The sequence below is a fragment of the Lycium ferocissimum genome, chromosome 2 (genome assembly GCF_029784015.1).
Source record: "Lycium ferocissimum isolate CSIRO_LF1 chromosome 2, AGI_CSIRO_Lferr_CH_V1, whole genome shotgun sequence".
Lineage (NCBI taxonomy): Eukaryota > Viridiplantae > Streptophyta > Magnoliopsida > Solanales > Solanaceae > Lycium > Lycium ferocissimum.
Genome location: NC_081343.1, coordinates 37,019,279 through 37,042,379, shown reverse-complemented (window position 1 = coordinate 37,042,379; position 23,101 = coordinate 37,019,279). Strand labels below are relative to the sequence as shown.

Genomic DNA, 23,101 nt, shown 5'->3' with positions numbered 1-23,101 from the left:
TCAACATTTTAATTTTAATGAGTTAAACTTTTAGATGCTTATCACGTTTGAAATTACATCTTCAGAATTTATAATTATTGACTTAGTTTTTAATCTGATGCATTCATATTCAGCTGAACCAAATGATTCTATGCTCCATTTCCCTCTCCCATATGCAATGGAGTTATATTCTATGCGTTAACTAGTATTTTCGACATGAAACACAGACACAATGGACAACATCGATATGATATAAACCATGTAATTGAATGCAAGTAGTTTTGAATTTCCTTTCTAAATTTATGTTGTAAATATTCTTTTTTTGATTTGTTGGTATGACGCAGATGAAGAATCTGACCAAGGAAGAATTTGTGCATGTACTTCGGAGACAAAGTACTGGTTATCCGAGGGGAAGTTCCAAGTATAGAGGGGTGACCTTGCACAAATGTGGTAGATGGGAAGCTAGAATGGGCCAGTTATTGGGAAAAAAGTAATGACATAAAATCATTATCCTAATTTTATTTGAATCCATTTTCAAGGAATAATCCTAATTTCGTTGTCAGTGCCATTCCTTCCTTGCTTGCTTGATTTTAATTTTAATTTTAATTTTCGAATTCTTTTCGAATAGGTACGTTTATTTGGGACTCTTTGATACTGAAAATGAGGCTGCCAGGTTTGTGTGGAATTACAGTGGTGAATCTATTCTTCCTTTCCAACTAAGTATTCGATTAAATTTCTTGCACCGGAACTGCTGCTAGTGGGCTAATAAAAACGTCTATTTTTTCTTGTACATTCTTTTTATAGGGCTTATGATAAAGCTGCCATCAAGTGTAACGGAAAGGATGCAGTCACTAACTTCGATCAAAGCATTTATGAAAATGAACTTAATTCAACTGGTAAATATTTTACTAAGTATTTGTTTTCTTTGCTTCCTATTTAGTCAGTATGTTGTCGTTCCCGCAACAAAATAAATAAAAATTCTGACAAACATTCATAATTGTGCTTTTCCAGAATCTACTAATAAGGCAACAGATCACAGCCTTGACTTAAGCTTGGGTAGCTCCAGCTCAAAGCAAAGCAGCCGAGAAATGGAGGATACTAATAAGGATCAAAATTCTTCTTCTTTGCAATTTGATGTTGATTGGCGGCACCAAGGGTCCAGGCCCAAGGTGCATATATTCTTTTTATTTCCCATCAAGTGTCCGGTGTTCTGTGCCCGCCCTCATTGGAGCTTTAACTTATCCAAATCTGCACTTTGGAAAATCCATTAAAGGAGAAAACGCTAGCTCACTATCGGATTTTTTTTTTCATACTCAAAAGTCAAACCGAGACCTGTAGTTAAAGATGTAAGAATCTTATAGATCCACCACAAGCCTTGGAGGTCCAAGGTACATAGACAACTTTTGTGACGACAAATAACCGGTCATCGGAAATGAGATTGGTAATGTGAAAAATAAAATTAGTTATAGCTAAAGTAAGCCGATTGTCAGAGGCGAAGCTAGGATTTTAATGAATTTTAGAAGGATAATATGTGGGTTCTAATTTTAATATGTGTCATTTATATTTAATGATTTTTTTAACACAAATATGCTGTTTGAGCAAAAATTACTGGGTTCGATTGAACCCGTATCTGGTCTTCTACTTTTGACCTTGCCGATAGTACATCTATCTTTATATTGTCAATGTATATAGGTTAAATTCATTTTTGTAGCTTAATTGCTTCCAAACTCTATTGTTTTTTCTCGTTTATTTTTCTTAACTATAGTAGTTGCATTTTTTTACTCTTTATACATGTTTCAATTTCAGCAGCAACCTAGTCCAATTGATATCGATGCCCGAAGAAGAAATGGGTACAATGAGACGGAAACATTGCAACTCTTGAGCCAAACACACCTACATTCTCCAGGCTCCTTGAAACCAAACAACAATGAAATGCAAAGGTTTGGCCAATATACGAGAGCTGGTGAACCCCAAATGATCCCAATGTTTCCTCCACAGTTTACCTCGTCAAATTACCAAGTGAGTAATCATTTTTACATGATTTAAACCTCTATATTCTGATAACATTGTGCCAAAAAAAATGACACTATCAATCATTTAAAAATAACTATCACAAAAAAAAAAAAAAAAAAGGTATTGCCAACAGATATAATGCTAATCCGTTGCTATAAATAGCTTGTTGCTAATAGGAGTTTTTTGTAATCTGTTGTTAATTTGTCGCTGAATAGGGTTAGAGACGAATATTTGCGTTTTAGCAATGGAATTTGTTCGCCGCTACATTTTTTTTTTTTAAAGTGATACAAGTAAGGGTCAATATTAAGTGGAGCTAATTATTTGGAAAATTAAGCAAAGTTCTATAGACTTTGAGCGTATAGAAGTTAAACCGTTTTAATATCAATGTAATTGCTCTAGGAATATTTATTGTTATGATGATACAGGTTCAGTTTCCAAGCAGCAGCAATAGAAGAGAGCTTTCATTTTCTTCAAGTGATACTCAACAAAGGCAAACCAATAATAATGTTGCTCCTCCTCAGCTATTTGCAACTGCTGCAGCATCATCAGGATTCCCTCAGCGGATGTTAAGACTTCAAAATTGGTCTCACAAAAATGGCTTTCAATATTCTCTCATGAGACCCTCTAATTAATACTCTACATATACAGTATTAATTAATACATATTATAGTATATTCACAAGGGTTCTTGATGGGAACCAGAGTTTAAAAAAAAAAAAATAAAGAGGTTGGAAAGTTTTGGTAGATTCCAACTCTTTGGATATAATTGGTACAAAGCTAACTGAACGAAGATGTTTTGAACTAGATTTCTTTTGGATACTTCTGACTATAAGCTGCCAATTTATACCATCAACAAGTACAGCTCTAAGTAAATGTTTTTGTTGCCGTCTCTTGTGACTTATGTTGTTATTTACCTATACAGATTCTTAATTTTATTCGCTTATTTTTGTCCTCTTTCTTTTTTACCTGTAGCTAAAGTTATTAGCACTCACTGCAAGCTTGTTTCCTAAATTAGTAAAAAAGTCTGATATTATACTGTCCGTTTCTTTTGGATGAAAATGATTTGAGTTTTAATTTGTCAGAGAGATGGTACAACCCCACATTTTGCATATAAGCTTGATACCTAGAAAAATAAATTAATTAACTTGTCACAAAGAAAAGCAAATGAAATTATATTACCATCAAACTCAAAGTTGTACAGTTTCTATTTTTTTTACCACACTGTGTTGTGTACTCACTTTTAGAACTCAACTAATCCGAATTCGTGCTAAAAAATTTCAATTTATGAGGTAAAACACTCTCTGCCAAGGTATTAAACCTACAAACTGCAATTGTGAAATTTTGAGTGCGGATCATATAAATGTGGATATATACAATGAGCTGAACGTCCAATTAATCAGCCTATATAAAATAATGAACAAATTATATACACCGATGGCGTAAGATTTTACACTATCAATGCAGTCTAATGTATTATAATGTTAATATTAGTATCAATTTTTATTAAGTTATCAATTATAATACTTATCATAGAAATATACCTAGAATTACATTACATAGATATGTTTTACATGGTCAGTACATAAACTTAAAAATCAAAGAAAGTTAAAGGTGACATTTAAAATGTGGTAGCACATTAAAATCGGAGAGAAACTCACCCAATGTCAAGTAATTCATCAGCTTTTGGGAATATATAATTCTTTTACTGATTTTACTCTGAGAAATATCTCCCAATGTCGACGAATTGTCACCATCATCGTCAGTTCTCATGACACAGAAAAGAAGAAATGGCTATTATGATGAAAGGGACATAACCTAAAGATTCAAACTACGTATATTATCTTTTGAACTGAAAATTGGTGATGGTCACCGTCTTGCCGACTAGTGGTGAAACTAGTTGTATTAAATTTGATTTAAATGATTAGTATCTTGCCGAGGATGGAGTATTGAAAAAAATAATAAATCTGACAAACCTTTGTCTTATCCCTATGTAGTATTAGTATAAGATTAATTTAATCATCCCAGATACGATACATAGATTATCAAACTTCCCACTTGATATTCTAGTTGGGGTACAAGATCAAATAAAATAATGGGTGTGATTTCATCATCTGGCTCGTCATCATCGATTATAATAGTAATAAAGATAGCTAATAACCTTCCAGTTTTGTTTATATATTCCTGTTATGATATTCACATAATTAAGTATTAATCAAATAATGCTGTCAGGTAGAACGTCTTACAATATATGATAATTGATAAAGCGCATAAATAGTAGCTTTGTTGCTGTGCTTTTTGACCATACAAAGCTAAGAGATAGCTGTTCAAAGATCAAGTTATATTTTCTTTTGGTCAAGAAATCAATTTATAATTACCAAATGCACTGACCTGCTTTCTTAATTGTTGATTCACCTATTTATTCTATAAAATAAGCTCTCTTTGATTAATTCTCTCTCTACGCGCCATAGAATCCCACGAATGGTTTAGTACATGATGCTTAGATTTATTTTAAGAACTAAATTAAGTATTTTAAGAAAAGTTGTGAATTATAATTATTGTTCAACAAAAATTATTCTTGGAGAATATTAATATGTGTAAGCTACCAAAACTATGTTCTCGTTCAGGCTCTAGGTTGGGCACAGTGTATTTGGAAATTATGAAGGCGTAATAACTCAATCTTATATTTGGCAGGTAGTTTGGCCATTTCAAAGAGAGGAGAAGTAGTTTAGAATGAGTTGGCAATGTTTAAGGGAAGAAAACGATTATAGTCGCACATGACCTTACTTCCGTGAGATTATCTCCCAGCGAATAGTAAATTGAGCTATGAGCGATAGATTAAATCAGGGTAACTTACACAAATAGCTATAGTTTAAGAGCTTCTAACCAACTATAGCTATCTTTTATAAATTCACAATTCGTAGCTAGTTTAGGGCAATTTGCGTGTATTTGAATACACTGTTCAGTTGTATCCAACCTTATTTGATATCGCGTGTATTTGGATGTATTTGAATACATGCAACCTTAATTTTTGAATACATGTGTATACATAATGATTGTATTCCAATATATTTAAATATTCGATGGAGCTGTGTATTTTAGTGTATTTATATATTGATCTATCCTTTTATTTTGGCTGTATTTGAATGGATTCGAGCTCCGATCAGCAAGGTCGCCGCCGGACGCCGCAAGGTTGAATGTAGCCGCCGGACGCCGCAAGGTTGAATGTAGCCGCCGGACGCCGCAAGGTTGAATGTAGCCGCCGGACGCCGCAAGGTTGAATGTACTCGACTGTATTTAAATGTATTTGTGTTGTCGCTAGCTAGTATTTCACTGTTATAGAGTGTACTTGGGTATATTCAAAAACGTAAATCGGCTGTATCAAACAATGACAGGGGTAAATTTGTATACAAACAACAAAATTTCATATACAAAGTTTCAGATACAGTGTATTTACTCGAAAAAAATTGTATACAAACATATGTATATAGATCATTCAAACAACACATATAGTCAAATACATCTAGTTTTGCCCAAAACTACACTCAGTTAAATACATATGACTTATATTACACTAAAAAATGACGAATACACTCAAATCTGAGATACAAGAAGGATAAGAAGCCATGGGTTCCGGCCACACGAATACACTCAAATACCCTCAAATATGAGGAAAAAACAATCAAATACATTAATTTAAGAATCGAATGGGAATTAGGTTATCGAAGAAATCCATGTCGTTTCACAGACAGAGCTCAGGAAGCACAAAGCTGGAGTTGTTACGAAAAGGCCGAAGATGGTGCAGGACTTACTAGCCGGTAGCAGAACTTCCGCCACCGCTTTCACTGGTGGGAGATTCGCCGGGAGATTCATCGATTTCTGAGAGTTTGTTGCCGACGACTCATCAGATATCTCAATCTTCGGCAACAAATCCATAGTAGTAGAGCCTGTTGAAAAAAAGCTGATAGACATTTCAAATAACTCCACAATAAAAGGAAAAAATAGACAAAAAGGAGTAAAAACTTACTAGCTGAATCAAAATTGCGGTGGATACCGAGATTGAGATCTACGAAGGAGCCCTTCTCTTTCAAGTGCTGGCTCAACAAGTTACATGTTTGAGAGAAATGTGATTCTGATCGGTGAATTCCCCGAAATCGACAATCTTCGATGAAGCCATTTGTAAATACTTTGCTTTTTCAATCGGAAAACACTAAAATATTACCACGTGCATGACCGGTGGCTAAAGAAGCCATGGAAGTCATGGATTCCACTATTTGTCCAGATCAGAGAAGAAGCCATGAATTTTCGGTATTCATCCAGATCAAAGAAGAAGTCATGAATTTCGACATCACAGGCAGCTACAAACTACCGTCTTAGCTGTGGCGGTGCTAAGGGCCACCACGTGCACGACGACGCCGGCTGAGGGAGAAGAGAAAGAGAAAGGAGAGAGAGGTGAGGGAGAGGTTTGATAAGTGGTATAACTCTATGTGCTTGGTATAGCTACGATATGTAAATTGAAAATTCACTGTAGCTACGAAAAGTAATTAAATTAAATAGTAGTTACTAACCATAAATACCTCTTAGAGTAAGTTATGCTATGTAAAATTTCTTTAAATCAAAGCACTTGAAGTCTAGTCTCTAACGCTTCAAATCGTTCTTCATTTGGACATTCCAGCGGATAGTTATATGTCCATTTTACTGAATTGTATCAAAGCAGGCGCTAGGTGCGCGAGGCACGAAACCTAGCGTGAGAACAGTGCAGCCAGGCAGAAAGTTTGGTGGAGCGCCCCACTAGCGTGCGGGACGCGCCCGACAGGGTGAACAACCACCTGAGTCTTTATAAAAAGGGACAAGAAGAGAGAAATCAGTTCCATTTTTCAAAGGCAAGTCCTTTTCTCAACCTAAAGTCGTCCAAGATTTCTCCTACTACGAGAGGTTAATATCTAACTCATTTAGGATTTTAAGTTGTTACTCTCAAACATCGATTCTAACAAGATTATACTTGTGAATCGTGATTTCCAAAAAGGATTCAAGAACAAGGTTCTCTCTCCAAGTTAGGACTTTGTGCTACAAGGCAAGCCTACAACCCGAATGGAACTAAGATAATCTGTAAGAATTATATTTAGTAGAAATTAAGAGAATCAAACCTATAGTTTGTAAGTAGAGAAGATTTATGAACTATTAGAGTTAATTTTTGAATTGATTAATGTAGAAATCTATTGGTGAAGCGAATCGCCTGGGTCGGAGGAAATGGACGTACTTGAAAGGATAAATCAAGGTGAGCCGAGACTTGCTTTTACTAAAGTTATTTTCTCATCCTCTAGATATCTGATAAAATATCTTAAAATGTTAACGTGAGTTTAAATTGGAGCAGGTGAGCACACATTATCCATATAAAAAAAAAAATCATTATGATTCAAGGATCAGATTATTATTCTATAAGTTTTAATTTCTCTATAAAATTAGTAACTATTTCATAATTCTATACATGCTTAAATTCATGATTGCTCGAAAGAAAGTTTTAAACATCAGAAAAGCATGTTCATACTCATATTATGTTTTAAGTATCAACATGACCTGTGAATTTATTGTTTCACTTGCAAATAATAGAACTTGTTCCAAATGATCATCAAAAGCTTTTAGAAACAGAATTAGACTTAAGGGTTAGAGAAAATTTTCAGAAAAATATTTTGGAAGTTCCTTAGATTTTGGAAAAGTGTTCATAAGCTATAGTACTCTATGTTACCCTGAAACTATTCGTGTTAGAATAAGAGATTAGTGTATCACTGGTTCACACTGTGACAGACTTGCCCCGGTAAGTCATTGCTGATCAGGTAAGGCATAAAACGCGAGCATGCTAGAATCTTGACTTGTGAGTCACCACAGGAATGCGGCCTAAGCGATCGGATTGGGATTGTCCGACATACTAAAAATGCCGAACATGCTAGAATCTTGACATGTGAGTCACCATAGGAATTCATATATATGTTGACATTTTTTTCACAGAATCCGAACAAGTCAAAGTCGAATGGTACAACAACAACAACAACAACATACCCGGTGAAATCCAACAACAACATATCCAGTGAGAAGGGTAGAGTGTACAGAGAACTTATCCCTCTCAGGAGGTAGAGAGGTTGTTTTCGGAATCGAATGGTACTCTCTAGAAAATAAAATAGGAAAGAATATGCTTTAGAAAATTTACAGTTATTATTATGAGGAAAAAATTCAATGTTTACCTGTTTGAATTTTACATATTGTTCTAGAAAAAAAAAAAGAAGAAGATATTTTTTGAAAGTTACAAGAGTTGTTTTACTTAGTTATTTTATTAAATTCTTCTTAAATGTTTACATCTTAAGATGCTCTTAAAATGTCATGTTTTGTATTTTGTTAAAGTCTTGTTTCAGTTTTGGTGAGGAGGATATCGAGATTCACTACCCTCATGGCGTGCTGACGTTCTCTTTATAGGGATCTACACTGACTAGGTCAATGTAAGCAGAAGTTTTGCAGGCAAGCAGGCTGCGAGCTATGATATTTCCCTCAGTTTCTCAGTTACTGGGGACAAATTTTCCTCTTCAATATTATTTTAGTTATTCATTTTGAGGATCAACCAGGAAATCTATGTCCTAGGTAGTCCCCCAATTTATTAAAGCTAGAGGCTTCATAGACAGTGCTAAAATGGATCAATGGAATCCACGTGCGTTGCAGTATTTTGAAACGGTATATTTATTTTAGAAAGAGAATGATAATTTCTCTCAATTTTGAAAATGCTAGAGTCGAGTGTGAAGATTAATACACAGAAATAAGGAAGAATTACGAACACATGAACCCTAGAATGGGAGATTGAAGAAAAAGAAGAAATTGCTTAGAGAGAAATATTTGATTCATTTGTATTCAATAATCTGTGTATAATGCGTAAAAGATCAGTATATATACATGAGATTATCTAACTAATTACAATTGAGCTGATATAACTAACTAACTAACATTAGGAAGTTAACTACTTTTAACTAACTAATCAGAAAGTTAGTTAACACTCTAACTTCCTGAATTTACAGAAGTAACCTCTCAATTCAATTGTTTACACTTTGATCCTTCTACACTCTCCCTCAAGCTAGGTGTTAGATACTTTAAAGATACTCAACAGACCTAGCTTGGAATACAGATAAACATGCTGAATTTTTGCACCTTAGAAGGTCTGGCTTCTGAGGACTTTTAGGGTAGGATAGACAGTAGTCTAGTCTCATCTCAATGATCATGTGTAGCTTGGGATGCCAAACATATACCCAACTGTAACTTTTTGCACATCAATGATTAATGGAGATAAAATTTGAAATTAGAAAACAAAGATATCTACTGGTTGATCATGAGTTGGTATGTATTTTGTTTCCACCATTACTTGTAAAATTTTCTCCCTAATAAAGTAAGAATCTATCTTAATATGCTTGGTTCTTTCATGATAAACTGGATTAGCTGCAATTTAGATTGCAGCCTTACTGTCACTTAATATCTCAATTGGATTGCTTATTTGAACTCCAAGTTCTTTGACAAGGCCAATTAACCATATTAATTTTGATACAGTGATTGCAATGCTTCTGTATTGAGCCTCAACACTACTTCTAGACACTGTTGTTTGCTTTTTTGACTTCCAAGTTATCAATGAGTCTCCAGTTTAATGAAGTAACAGTAACAAATTTCCTTGATGTATAACAGGATGCCCAATCTGCATCACAATATGCAATCATACTTTTCTCACTTTTGCTTGATAACAATACACCTTGACCAGGTTGCTTCTTCAACCTTACAATTCTTAGAGCAACTTCCATATGGGACTGCCTAGGACTTTGTAAAACTTGGCTTAGTGTTTGTACACTGTAAGCTATGTAAGGCCTGGTCATATTAAGATAGATTAATTTGCCTATCAATCTCTGATAAGAACTTTGATCAGCAAGTGAGTCTTCTGCACTGCAGGATGATTGTTTTAGATGATCATCATGTAATGATTGTTTTAGATGATCATCATATTCCTTAGTTATCAGCTTTATTCTAGTATCTATAGGTGTTGATGATGGTTTTGCTGTTGATACTCCAGTTTCAGAAATGAGTTCTAATGCATACTTCATTTGATGCATCAGAATACCCTCCTTAGATCTAGCAAATTAAATCCCAAAAAAGTATTTTAACTCACCTAGATCTTTCATTTTGAAAGCCTGTTGCAGTGTTTCTTTGCTATCATTGATCAGCTTTAAACTGCTACCTATTATGAGCATATCATCTACATATATCGGTACTACAGTGACACCTTCTGTTGTTCTCTTTGTAAACAGTGAATGATCATATTGACTTTGCTAAAAATTTGCTTTTAACAATGCTTCTGTCAACTTAGCATTCCATTTCCTAAGAGCTTTTTTTAATCCATACAAGGCTTTAATGAGCCAACATACTCTTTTCTCCCCTAGTTCTTGAATCCTTGTGGCAAATCCATGTATATTTCATCATATAGATCACCTTGTAAAAATGCATTGAACACATTCATTTGGTTTATGTGCCAGTTATTCATTACTGAGATTGCAAGTACAATTCTAACAGTTACTGGGTTGAATGTTTCTTGATAGTCAATATCCTCTTTTTAGACTGTAACCTACAAGTATTTCTTTAAAATTTTCAATATCATCATTTTCCTAGTACTTGATTCGATATATCCATTTACACCCTATAGGTGTTTTACTGTCACACCCCAATTTCCGATAGGGTGTGATGGGCACCCGACCCTTATCCAGGGCCGAGCGAACCCTCAGACTATCGTAATACTCGTACTTACATTGGGCCCTTGACCAAATCATAAATACATAATTTCAAATCAAACACAAACTTGCGAACGTACAAAATCAATATCACGTATAACAAAACGACGGCTTATGAGAGCCGCTCACAACCGACATCCGATGCCACGACTCACCGCAAAGTCTCTAACATGACTCGGATATCATAACACACACAAACTCCGACTCGGCGAAGACTCCGGAACAAGTGGAGCCGCCAATCCCGCCGGAACATTTCCCTTGGCTAATATCTTTAGCTCACCCAGGTGTACCGCGCGGCATGAAACGCAGCCCCCGAAGAAAAGCGGGGGTCGATGCGAATATGTACCGAGTATGTAAAGCGTAAATACGTAACCATAGGAACAAAATACGTAAGATAGACATAATATGCAACGTATCAAAATATGTAGTTAAAATACAAATCATGCATAGGCTCTTAGAACGGTGGTCGCCCGCCCGTCGTTGGCGCCACGCCACGATCACACCGAAGATTTCATATCTCCGTAACCCGACATATCCCCGTAACACATCATAGCCAACCGTAACGCCATATCACAAGATCACACCAAACGAAACCCGGCCCTCTCGGAGAGGAGCTCGGTGAACTCGTGAACACGCATCACACCGAATGCATATCATAATGCGCACGAAGATAACCGGGCCCGGATCCGTGAACGAGGTGATGACCATAAGCACGAGCAGAAGCCGTGAGCAACCATATGCATAAAATCATATTCATAGGTCATTAAACAAATAAGAAATTCATATGCGGAAGTCGAAGAGAAAATAGCACTAAGTTTCTTCAAAGACCATTAAGGACGAGCATAAAAGCCGCGGTCCCCACGAACGGGTGTCGGCCCCTATCCGAGCCCGACTACGATAATTAGGGGAAAGTTATGCCTTATAAACTTACCTAATATGTTTTGGGGCATTCCGAGCTCGTATGCAAAAGTTACGAACGTTTGAAGTTCGGGACCCTTTTTGTAGTCAAAATTTTTATAAAACCTTTGAAATTCATTTTTTGAAAACATGAAAATCTTATTTTGGTCCCATTAAGGAGTAGATCTTAAGAAACGAACAGGTACATACCTAAGCTCGGATTCTAAGAGTGGAATTACCCCAAGGCTCGGGTCATAGCCTAGTATCACTAAGACATGCCAAAGAAAGAGAGGTGAGCTTTACATACCTTGGCCGCCCTCGGAATTAATCCAACTTGCGTCTCGGCTTCTCAAGATCTACAAAACGTCATTGGACACCCAACATTAGCCATAAACATTAAAGAACCCAATTCCAAGCCGTCACTTCTTTTATGAAAATTTCTGAAAGATCTCCCTATATATTCACCAACCCCGAGAATTCAACTCGGCTAATATCAACAACAACCAAACCAATAATCATAATAACAATATCGGCAGGCAATTCAAGATATCCAAACCAACATTCAATCTTACCCGACCTTCCAACTCAATGAAAACAATAACGACATATTTCTTTCTTTCAAATTCATAAACTACGTCGACAACCTCCTATGTTAACAACATCATTTCCATGTATTCAAGAAAACATATTGAAATCACATTAAGCTTCAAATCAGCCCTCTCTCATATAACACTACCCGAAATCTTCCAAGTTCAAGTAAACATCGACGACACATTTCTTTTCTTCTAAACTCATCAACTACATCAACAATTCACTTGTTAGCATAGTCATTAGCATAAATGTAAGATCTACATAGGAATCATATTAACTTCCAATTCAGCCCACAACCATTATAACTTCAATTTAGATCATCAAACCTTCATTTTCCATCACAAAATTCACAACGACAACAACCAAAATACTACACCAAATCAGCCCACTTTCGGCCCTCACAACAACATACACGGCTACAACTTCAACATCATATTCCCATGCATTTCATTTATTTCTTCATCACATAATTCATAACAACAACAACCAACATACAAAATAACATTAATTCATTTTCCTACCACATATAGCACAATCCACGGCCACAACAACATCACTCCATACATATATTTTTCATGACTTCCATTCAATTCTACACACTACAACATACATAAATCATGCATAACATATAACAATAGAGATTGACCTTCACCTTCTTCATCCACTTCATCCCTCGGCTAGCTTTGATGAACCATCACAACGAGCGGCTTTCTCTTCCCAACAACTATACCATGTTAACGGGGACCTTCAACTTAGTAGGAAACTAGAAGGAGAAAAATTTTCCATGATCAACTTGAGGGAGAAGGTTCGGCCAGCTCCATGGCCGTGACCCTCTCTCTTCTCTCTTTCTTTCTTTCTCTCCAATCTTCTTGAATTTTCTTGAGGTTGAAATGATAAATTGTGCCTTGTCTTATTATCACACATATATATATATAAGTAGCTAGGCACATGGCCGGCCACCTCCCTTTATTTTTCCAATTTATTTTCTTTTTCTTTCCCTCCAATTTCTCCAATTTTCTTCCATTTTCTAGAAATTACCTTGAATAATAAAAGATGACTTATATGATCACATGTCATCTAATTCCATATATTTATATTTCAAGCTTCCATGTGGCCATGGCCCACCTCATTCTCATTTCATGAATTTTTAAATTTTTCTCATAATGCATTCTTAGTCTCAAATTTTCCTTAATGCTTCCTTCCAACAAAATCATGAACCATTTGTCGTCAAACGAAGTCGAGAGATAACCTTGTCCATAATTCTTCGCAACCAACTTAAAAATATTCCGACGTGCGAAATGCGAGATATAACATTTACCTTCTGGTAGTGTGACTATTTTTCAGGTGTCATTGCTTTCCAATATTGTTATTTCTGTTTTTATTGCATCCATCCGTCTTGGATCCTTGATAGCTTCGTTATCGCTAGAAGGTTCAGTTTCAGTTGAAACTAATGCTATATATGCTTGATATTTGGTCGAGATCCTGTCATAATATAAGTACCTGTTCATAGCATATGGTACATCCTGATGGATGTTCAGATTGACAAAATCTTTCATCTACACATGAGGTTTCCTACCTCTTTCAGACTTTATTTCAGGCTAAGTTGTGGTAATTGTGGTTTGTATTTGTCTTTTTACAGGTTGAATTAAAACAGGTTCTAATGTTTGTCATGTTTCAGCTGTAGGTTAAATTTGGTTTTGTTGGTAGATGTAATGTCAGGTAAACTATCTTGATCGGTAGAAGTATTTGGATTAGTATGATTGGTGTTTAGTTATGTGGTTTGTGTTTGTGAGTTGTTTGTAGGTAAGTAGTTTGATAATACATCAGGCATAAGATAATCAGGATTTGCTTCTGAGAAAATTGGCTCAGCTGTATCAGTTTGAGTCCTGAAAGGAAAATTATCCTCCCTAAACTCAACATCACTGCTGATAAATATTAATCTGTCTTGGATATCATATAACACATATCTTTTTTTTTTTTTTTTTTTTTTTTTTTTTTTTTTTTGTAGAAGAACAACCCATATGCACAGAAATTCGAGACCTAGTCTTCAATTTATCATGTTCTTTTATTACTTTAGCATAGCACATACACCCAATCACTCTCAAGTGAGTAAGAAAAGGTTTTTCATTATATAGTATTTCATAAAGAGTTTTATGTCTAATAACAACACTAGACATTCTATATCAAATAAAAACGCTTTTACACATAATCCCCAAAGCCTTACTGGTATTTTACCTTGAAATCTAAGAGCTCTAGTTACCTCTAGAATGTGCCTATACTTTCTTTCAGTAGCACCATTTTGTTGAGGAGTATAAGGACAACTGGTTTGGTGTATAGTTCCCATAGATTTGAATAGTTTGTCACTGACTGAGTTTAGAAATGCAGTTCCATTATCTAATCTAAACACTTTAACTGTCCTATCAAACTGAGTTTTTACATACATAATAAATTGCTCAATAACTACACACATCAGACTTGAGTTTAAGAAGAAAAATCCATGTCATTCTTGAGAAATCATCAACAAGAATTAAGAAATACTTGTTTCCGCCATATGTTGCAGTTTTATAGGGACCCCAAATATTGATATGCACCAATTCAAAATAAGTAGAAGTTTTTATACTACTAATAGGAAAAGACTGTCTAGTGTGTTTTGGACAAGGGCAAACAGTACATTCTTTAACAGTCTTAACAATTTTATCTAAAGAAACATGCGACATCTTATCTAAAGTTCTAGATGACACATGGGCAAATCTCCTATGCCACAATTTCACATTATCAGTAGACCCTAATTCCTTAACTTTGCCAGTTACAATAGTTAATGCTATTCTTCTGTTGTATCTAAAGGTTTGATTCACCAATATGTATAGCTCATTTTCCTCCTTACCAATCGTCTTCACCTCTCCATTCCAAAGATCCTGAAACAGACAAAAACCAGGAAAGAAATTGACTGAGCACCCTAACTCTCTAGTCACTTTTGAGACTGACATTAGATTAAACTTAAACTGAGGAATGTTGAACACATTGCTTTGTGCTTTTATCTGATAAATTGCTTGAACCAGTATGAGTAACTAAGGTAGTATCCCATTTGGTAAGTATACTTCTTTTAGTTTACTAGGCTGAGTAATAGATTGTTTGTTCAAAAGATTTAAATCTACTGCCATATGATTAGTGGTACCTGTATCAATTATCCATTCTTCCCAACTTTTAGAAGCTAATAATGCAGTACTTAAAGCGGGCTTTATATCTGATGCCTGAGAAAGGTGTATCAGTGTTGTTTCCCTTAAGCAGGCTTATGATTTGATGATCCCTTATGAAAGGATATGCTCCTGTTGGTGCACCTTGATTCTATCCAACTTGATTGTTATTCACCAGTTGATTTTGAGACTGAATATCACTACTCCTTTGACCTGTTGACACACTACTACCATCTGCAATCAAATTATAAGCTGCAGACCCAGAGTTAGTGTTTGAAAACTATCTAAATTGCCCAGAGTTATGGCCATTGTCTTGAATTGCACTATAAGGCCTTTTTCTTGACAGTAGATAACTAACGACTTTGTAACAAGTTTCTTTTGTGTATCCTTTCAGCTTACACACTTCACACTGAAGATTGTGTGAGGCTGTCCATTATATGAAGATTGTCCATTGTATGAAGTTTAACCACTATATGAACCATTTTTTGTTGAGTACATAGCAACATCAATGTTCCATATTGAACTAGACTGACCAACATGAGACCTTAACACACCAGTACTAGCAATAATGGACCTTCGACCCTTATCACTCAGAATCATAGCATAAGCTTGATTAATTGAAGGCATTCGATACATCACTAAAATGTGACTTCTAGCTTGATTATAAGATTCATTCATACCCATTAAAAACTGAAACAGTTTCAACTTCTGAAGATACACAATAAATTCTTTTGATTTTTCATAGTTACAACTAGGTATTGGCACTACTGCCTCAAATTCTTTCCATAAATCTTTAAGTTTTGAGAAGTAAGTAGAAATAGAACTTGTACCTTAAACAAGAGTTGAAATTTGTTTATGAACATTAAAGGTCCTAGATCTATCCACCTTATTGAGCCTTTCAAACATATTATCCCATACAGCTTGAGCAGTGGCGGCATACATAATACCCCCTAACAGAACTTTTGCTATTGAATCCATCACCCAAGCAAGTACAATTGCATTCACTCTTTCCCAATGATTTGCCATTGAGTCTGGGAACTTATCTTTGCTACAAGAACCATCAAGTAGTCTCATCTTGTTTCTTCCAAGAAGAGCAATTTTCATAGATCTATACCATATTGAGAAATGTTCTATCCCATTTAATTGAAATGTTATTATCTGAATTCCACTTACATCTTGTGGATTCAAGAATAAAGGATGATCGTAATCGATTCCAGCCCCTTGAGCACTTCCAGAATTTTGTACAGGATCTGGAACATTACCAATATTGACATTGCTCGTGTTAACATTGCTTTATTGACACCATTGACAGCTTGTTCAATTGCCATTTTTGTCAGACAAAACTTTTAGATTTCTACGACTTTTCTTATCAAGATTGAATTGCGGAATTTGTATACGAGTGAGTCAATCACATCCGCTCTGATACCATGAAGATTAATACACAGAAATGAGGAAGAAATTAAGAATACATGACCCTAGAATGAGAGATTGAAGAAGAAGAAGAAGAAGAAGAAGAAGAAGAAGAAGAAGAAGAAGAAGAAGAAGAAGAAGAAGAAGAAGAAGAAACTGCTTAGAGAGAGAAATATTTGATTCATTTGTATTCAATGACATGTGTGTAATGTGTACAAAATTAGTATACATACATGAGATTATCTAACTAATTACAATTGAGTTGATATGACTAACTAATTAACATTAGGAAGTTAGAAGTTAACTACTTTTAACTAACTAATCAGAAAGTTAGTTAACATTGTAACTTCTTGAATTTACAAAAGTAACATCTCAGTTTCAATTGTTTACACTTTGATCCTTCTACAGATTGATCACTACAACAAGTTCCAGGATTTAATTTAATTAGAGTCATAATCAGTGTTTTAAAAGGCAGTTTCAGGACTCGCCCCTGGGCGGGGTACTGGCAAAATTTTCCGGGGCTCACGTGCGGGACTTAGTTCCTGTGAGGCTTACGCGCTAAGCGCCCGATTGTACGCCCTAAAGACACCTAACGCTCAACGCTCGAGGCTCGCCTAACAGTTCTTACACAAATTATATGTTAAATTCCTTAATTAAACTCATTGACACTCATAATTCTTTAACAAATGAATGATATTTAATAATTTTTCAGCTATAGAAATAAGAAAATTGGGTGTAACTCAAATAACAAGTCGTAGTATTGCATATTTACTATTTGAGAACATTGTGAGGGTGAATATCGCTTAATATTTCTTTTAAAAATACATAATCGAATCATACATTTTCACTTATCTTTGGTCTTTTATCCTTTGTATCAAAATTATCATATTTTATTATTTCGTTATCTGAAAGAAATTTTATTTTTATTCATGAAGGAGTTTCGTTTTAATTATAATACTTATAAAGTTTATTAATTATTTGCTTATAGGGAGATAAAATAAATAGTATGATAGTAATATTGTTTTAAGAAATTGTGATTTTTTCATTGCTCGAAAGTTAAAATGTTAGAGTTGATTTGTATTTCATAATAGCTTTTATTTCATTGTATTGTTTATAGTTGTAAAATTATGTTATATTTAATTACAAGTTGTAAGTGGCGTATAATGGATTGCTTTGATTAGTTTTTGGTGAGGATATATATACATCTATAGTATTTTTTTTTAATGTAATTTTACTTATTTAAAAATATTTATTGTAATTATGTTATTTTATGAAATACTAAAAATTAAATACCCATGGGGCTTACGCCCCGTGCCTCTAGGCTTACGCCTCGCCGAGGCATATGTAAAACCCCCGCCTTACGCTCTCGCCTTTTAAAACAGTGGTCATAATTAATCAAAGTGATCAGAACATATACATCTTAAATTTTTTTTAATTTTTTTTGTCTCATTTCTGAAAACCAAATCCTTTTCTTCATACCAAACAGTTAGTTTTGATTTTGATTTTTTTGAGAAGTTTTGGACCTAGACAAAATTAAAGGAAGAGAGAAAAGGAAAAACAATTAGTAGTAGTACTAACATTTTTGGTTCATGATTTTGGTTCATGATTGATGAGTTAAGGAAGGATGAGAAAGAGCAGAGCATACTACCAGTCTTAGATTCTTGATTCATTCCTTTGCATACTAAAACTATTCACAGAGATGGACAGAGATTTAATGAGAATAAGTTAATTTTCCTTCTTCATATGGAGTAGTATTTCTTTGCTTTTATTGTCACCATTCAGCAGGACATATATAACAGTATAAGTATATATCAATTTTGTTTGTATACTTCTATGAACATGTCACGTGATTGAAAATATGATAGAAAGGACGAAAAAGTAAAAAAAAAAAAAAAGAAGATACAGGGAGGAAGAAAAAGTGACATTGGAACAATGAATTATCATCAAATTTTCAATTGGAATAAGTTAAAATTCATGGGTATGATCGGATCGAATTTATTTGGTTTTTGCTTAACATCTTAAAGAATTTAAGTACACTTGTACTATTTCGACAATCAAAGATTCAAAGTTGTTTAAAAAGAATTTTAAAAGATATGATCTTTAAAAGGAAAAGATTTCTAGTAACCCTATGTATCTATTTATTACGGAAATTTTATGTTAACAATTAAACATCGAATTGAGAATTTATACAAAATATTTTATGTGTTTGACTTAAAAGCTGTTAAGATAGAACCAGGGGCAGATTTATCTTCGGCTGAGGAGTGTCACGTTATACTGTTTTGTCGGAAATTTTTAATAAATATGTATGAATAGTTGGAAGCCAGAAAGAAAAATAAAAATAAATAGAATAAAACGCACTGCTTGGCATAAATAGCGGTGCAACTCACTTGGTCAGGTGCCTCAGTTTTGTTCTAAAGGTCCGGACCTCTCAGAAGTTAACAAAACCTTGAACCAGTTGGATCAGAGTGTTTTTCTTAAAGACATCCAACAAGGAAATTTTTGATAGGAAGATTTCATGTAATACATTTCAAAGAATGAATATTCTTCGAGAAGAGTTCAAGTGATATACGGGAGTTATGTTTTATTTGTATTGTGCTCTTTTTTTAATATGATGTTATAGTGTTTTATTTATTTGTTCTCATTTTAAAATGTGGCACGGCTTATCAAAAATCTTGCGTATGCCACTGGATAGAACATGATGAATATTAAAATATTGTGTGTTTTAACCTATCAGTTAGTTAATAGTTAATTATAACAAACATTTTATTGTCAGTATATATGAATGGGTAACTTGAAAAATATGGTAAATAAACAGTGATACACATGTAAATTATGGTGATAACGTAGAAATTTATATACGCAATTAGAATACATATACTTGTAGAAAGGTGATAGTGACTCCTATTTTGGGGGCAAAAAAAGCTTGTACTGAATTCTTGCTACATCACTTTCCTCGTGCATTCATTCATTCATCTATTTATTGATTCATTCACCAAGTTGAGAAGTTGACAAACAAATCTGCTGCACCTAATTATGATATGATATTTCCTTCTTGTGGATGCCGGAAGTGCCCCATTAATTTATCTGTTTCTTTCTGTCTTCCTTACTTTCTTGGGTTATAAAACCTACTTCCTGTATTCCATGTATGTATTGTGTCTATTTTTATATTCAGAAAAAGTGAATGTGATGATGGCCCTTCCATTTTGGGAAAGTACTTCCTTGGGATATTTTTTCTTACTGACTTTCAACTACAAACTTTCTTCATATTACCTTCCCTTCGCTTTGGGGCGGCTCCAAAACTTTAAGTAGGGGTTTGGACATGCGATTTGAAATTATGGTTTGAAACCATGAGATGAAATCAGTGTTTGGACATGCATTTCATCTCATGGTTTCAAACCATGCTTTGAATCCCAAATCATCCAAAAAGGCATAATTTGGGGTTTCAAACCACGGTTTCAAATTTTTTAAATATAAAGCTTGACCCATAAGTTTATATTTTGTAAAAAATAGACCCATAAGTTGGTAGGTATTTTTAAAAATTACTCCCACCTACCATTTACCAACCTTTATTTATGTCTACCATGTGGGATAATTATATTAAAGAGTAGTTACATTACTATTCATGTTAGATTTTCTTTTTTATTGAACTAAAGTTTGATCAATTGATGTTGTATATTTTAGAAAGGTCTTCTAGAAGCGTATTAATTTTGTTATGAACTATGACTTGCTCATTTGGTAAGATTATATAAGAATTGAGAATATTTTGATAGTTTTCGCAACTTGTGAGATTTTTATGTTTATAAGAAAAAATACAACTTAAGAAATCCAAATTGCATGTCCAAACATGGTTTCATCTCATGGTTTCAAACCATGTCCAAAAGGCTCCTAAGTATACGAATTCTAAATTTTAGAAAAAACTATTCAATTATATATATTAAGTGAATTTTTTAATACAACTATTAAATTTTGGTCAGAAGTACCGGTTCTGCTGCACCCATAACTTAAAATGTTAAACTCTAGCGCTCCATCCCTTCTCCAATCCCCTCATTAAAAGGATTATTTGTGATAAATCAATTGAGTTCTAACAAGACATTTCAAACAATATTGTTAAATTGAAGTTAGAAAATTGTATTTACAAATTAAAGTTGTGTTTCAATATGACTTTTTTTTTTGGCAATTAAAGAGATATTTTATTAATCACCAAGTGTGTCTATACAAAGCAACTGTTAGCTAACCAGCCAACCTTCTGAACAAAACCAAAGCAACCTCGTCTCCTCCCTACCTGATAAACACATTACCCCCGATACTCTCTACCTAGATCCTTCTCAATTCAAGATTCCTATACCTCTCGATAATATATTTACAACTTACATCGATATATTCAAACAACCTCTTATTATTTCGAACTCTAATACAGATAGAAGTTTTTGTTTCATGAATTAACTTCTCACTGGTTGTGCTTCTATTCTGATATAGCCGGGTATTACGTTCAATCTAGATTCCATAAACAGTAGTAGCAAAGCAAGCCTTCGAGCACATGTGTGGCCTTCTTCCTTTAGCAAATCACACCCAAGTATACTCTTGTTCCCAGTTTCCCACATTTTTGCTCCACCCTAGCCAGCTTAACATCTCCTGCCATACTTTCTTAGAGAAGCAGCAATGGAACAACAGATGTTCTTGTGTTTCCAGACCATTTTTGCATAGCACACATGTTCCATTGATATCAATGCCCCATTTGATCAAGAATCTTGTGTTCTAAGCCTGCCAAGCAAAGCCAACCAGATAATGAACACTGTCCTGGGACTTGCAACAGAGTGACAAATCAGACTACTCCAAGCTACCTCGCCATTACAGGTACTCTCAAAGCTATATAAGCTGCTTGTATGTGAAATTTCTCTTTTTTGACCAAAGTAGGGCTAGCTATGATTGTGTGCCAATACTTCCTCATATTTAGGATTTTCCTCACCATCCATGATGCCTGTTTTGGTATTGCCATTGTGAACATATTCTGATTTTTTATATAATAAGTGTGCACCCAAGTAATCCAAAGCTTCTCCTTATGTTGACTCAATGCCCATAAAAGTTTACTAATTGCCGCTTGATTCCATAGTTTCATGTTGAGTATATTTAGACCCCCTGCAGCCTGAGGCAAACACACTCTTTCCCAGGCCACCAATGCTCTTCTTGACACCGTTGCTTGCCCTGTCCACAAGTAGCTTCTACATATTGCTTCAATAAGCTTAATGATCTTTTGTGGAAGTATGAACAATTGGGACCAGTAAGATTGGATCCCAAACAAACCAGATCTGATCATTTGAACTCTCCCGGCATAGGAGAGCCCCTTGGCCATCCAAGATGTTATCCGAGCAGTCATCTTAGCCACCAGTGGCATACATTGGGTTATATTGAGTCTTCTAGTTGATAAAGGAACCCCCATATATTTAACAGGTAGTTCCCCTATCTCGTACCCCAAGACTTGTAAAATCTCCTCTTTGACTCTATTAGACACCCCACCAAAATACACCTGACTCTTAGACAGATTTGTCTTCAATCCTGAAGCAGCCGAGAAGAGGTCAAATTTCTCCTTTAAGAACATGACAGACCCAGTATCTCCTCTTGCAAACAAGAGGAGATCATCAGCAAAGCATAAATGAGTGATTCCCAGCCTTTCACACCTTGGATGGAAATTAAAATCAGGTATTGACTGCAGAGTCCCTAGGCAACTGTTCAAGTATTCCATAATCAGCACAAAGACATAAGAAGACATGGGGTCCCCTTGTCTAAGTCCCTTCCTTGCTTGCATAGTGTGTGTTAATCCTCCATTAACTAGAAAGGTGTAGCTCACTGTTGAGATGCAACATATAATCCATGCTATCATCTTACTGGGAAAACCAAGCTCTTGTAATACTTATTGAATAAAACTCCATTCTACAGAATCGTAGGCTTTCTGAAAATCCACTTTTATCATACATCTAGGTGAGAGCTGTTTTCTTGTGTAACCTTTGGTTACTTAACAAAATATTGTCTGAGATTACCCTCTCTGGGATAAATGCAGACTGGCAACTTCCTACTAGCCCATCTATCACTCCCTTGATTCTAGTTGAGATAACTTTGGAGATGATCTTATACAATGTGGAACAACATGCTATAGGTCTAAAGTCCCTAATGGTTTCAGGATGGGAGGATTTTGGTATAAGTGTTACCACTGTGTTGTTAA

The 23,101-nt window shown here is 34.8% G+C and overlaps 2 protein-coding genes across 3 annotated transcripts; one reads left to right on the top strand and one right to left on the bottom strand.

The window, feature by feature from the left end:
- Positions 1–298: 298 nt before the first annotated feature.
- On the top strand, positions 299–2,945 carry LOC132036078 (floral homeotic protein APETALA 2-like). 2 transcript variants are annotated; one of them, XM_059426320.1, is made up of 6 exons: positions 299–469; positions 608–652; positions 784–875; positions 991–1,148; positions 1,789–1,998; positions 2,418–2,945. In XM_059426320.1, exons 1-6 carry the CDS (start codon positions 315–317, stop codon positions 2,622–2,624), a joined length of 867 nt encoding a protein of 288 aa, XP_059282303.1. In that variant the 5' UTR covers positions 299–314; the 3' UTR covers positions 2,625–2,945. The 2 variants fall into 2 exon arrangements, with proteins under 2 accessions (XP_059282303.1, XP_059282296.1); XM_059426313.1 differs by having other exon boundaries at positions 1,786–1,998.
- Positions 2,946–21,721: 18,776 nt separating this feature from the next.
- Positions 21,722–22,762, bottom strand: LOC132047555 (uncharacterized). Its single transcript, XM_059438583.1, has one exon. The coding sequence runs from the start codon at positions 22,760–22,762 to the stop codon at positions 21,722–21,724; it is 1,041 nt and encodes a 346-aa protein (XP_059294566.1).
- Between the last annotated feature and the right edge of the window lie 339 nt (positions 22,763–23,101).

Excerpts from the sequence above, each read along its gene's own strand:
- LOC132036078 (XM_059426313.1), top strand. The coding sequence starts at position 315 with ATGACGCAGATGAAGAATCTGACCAAGGAAGAATTTGTGCATGTACTT. Across the intron at positions 876-990 it reads AAATGAACTTAATTCAACTG|AATCTACTAATAAGGCAACA; the intron begins GTAAATATTTTA and ends GTGCTTTTCCAG. Across the intron at positions 1,999-2,417 it reads TTACCTCGTCAAATTACCAA|GTTCAGTTTCCAAGCAGCAG; the intron begins GTGAGTAATCAT and ends ATGATGATACAG.
- LOC132047555 (XM_059438583.1), bottom strand. The coding sequence starts at position 22,762 with ATGATAGCATGGATTATATGTTGCATCTCAACAGTGAGCTACACCTTT.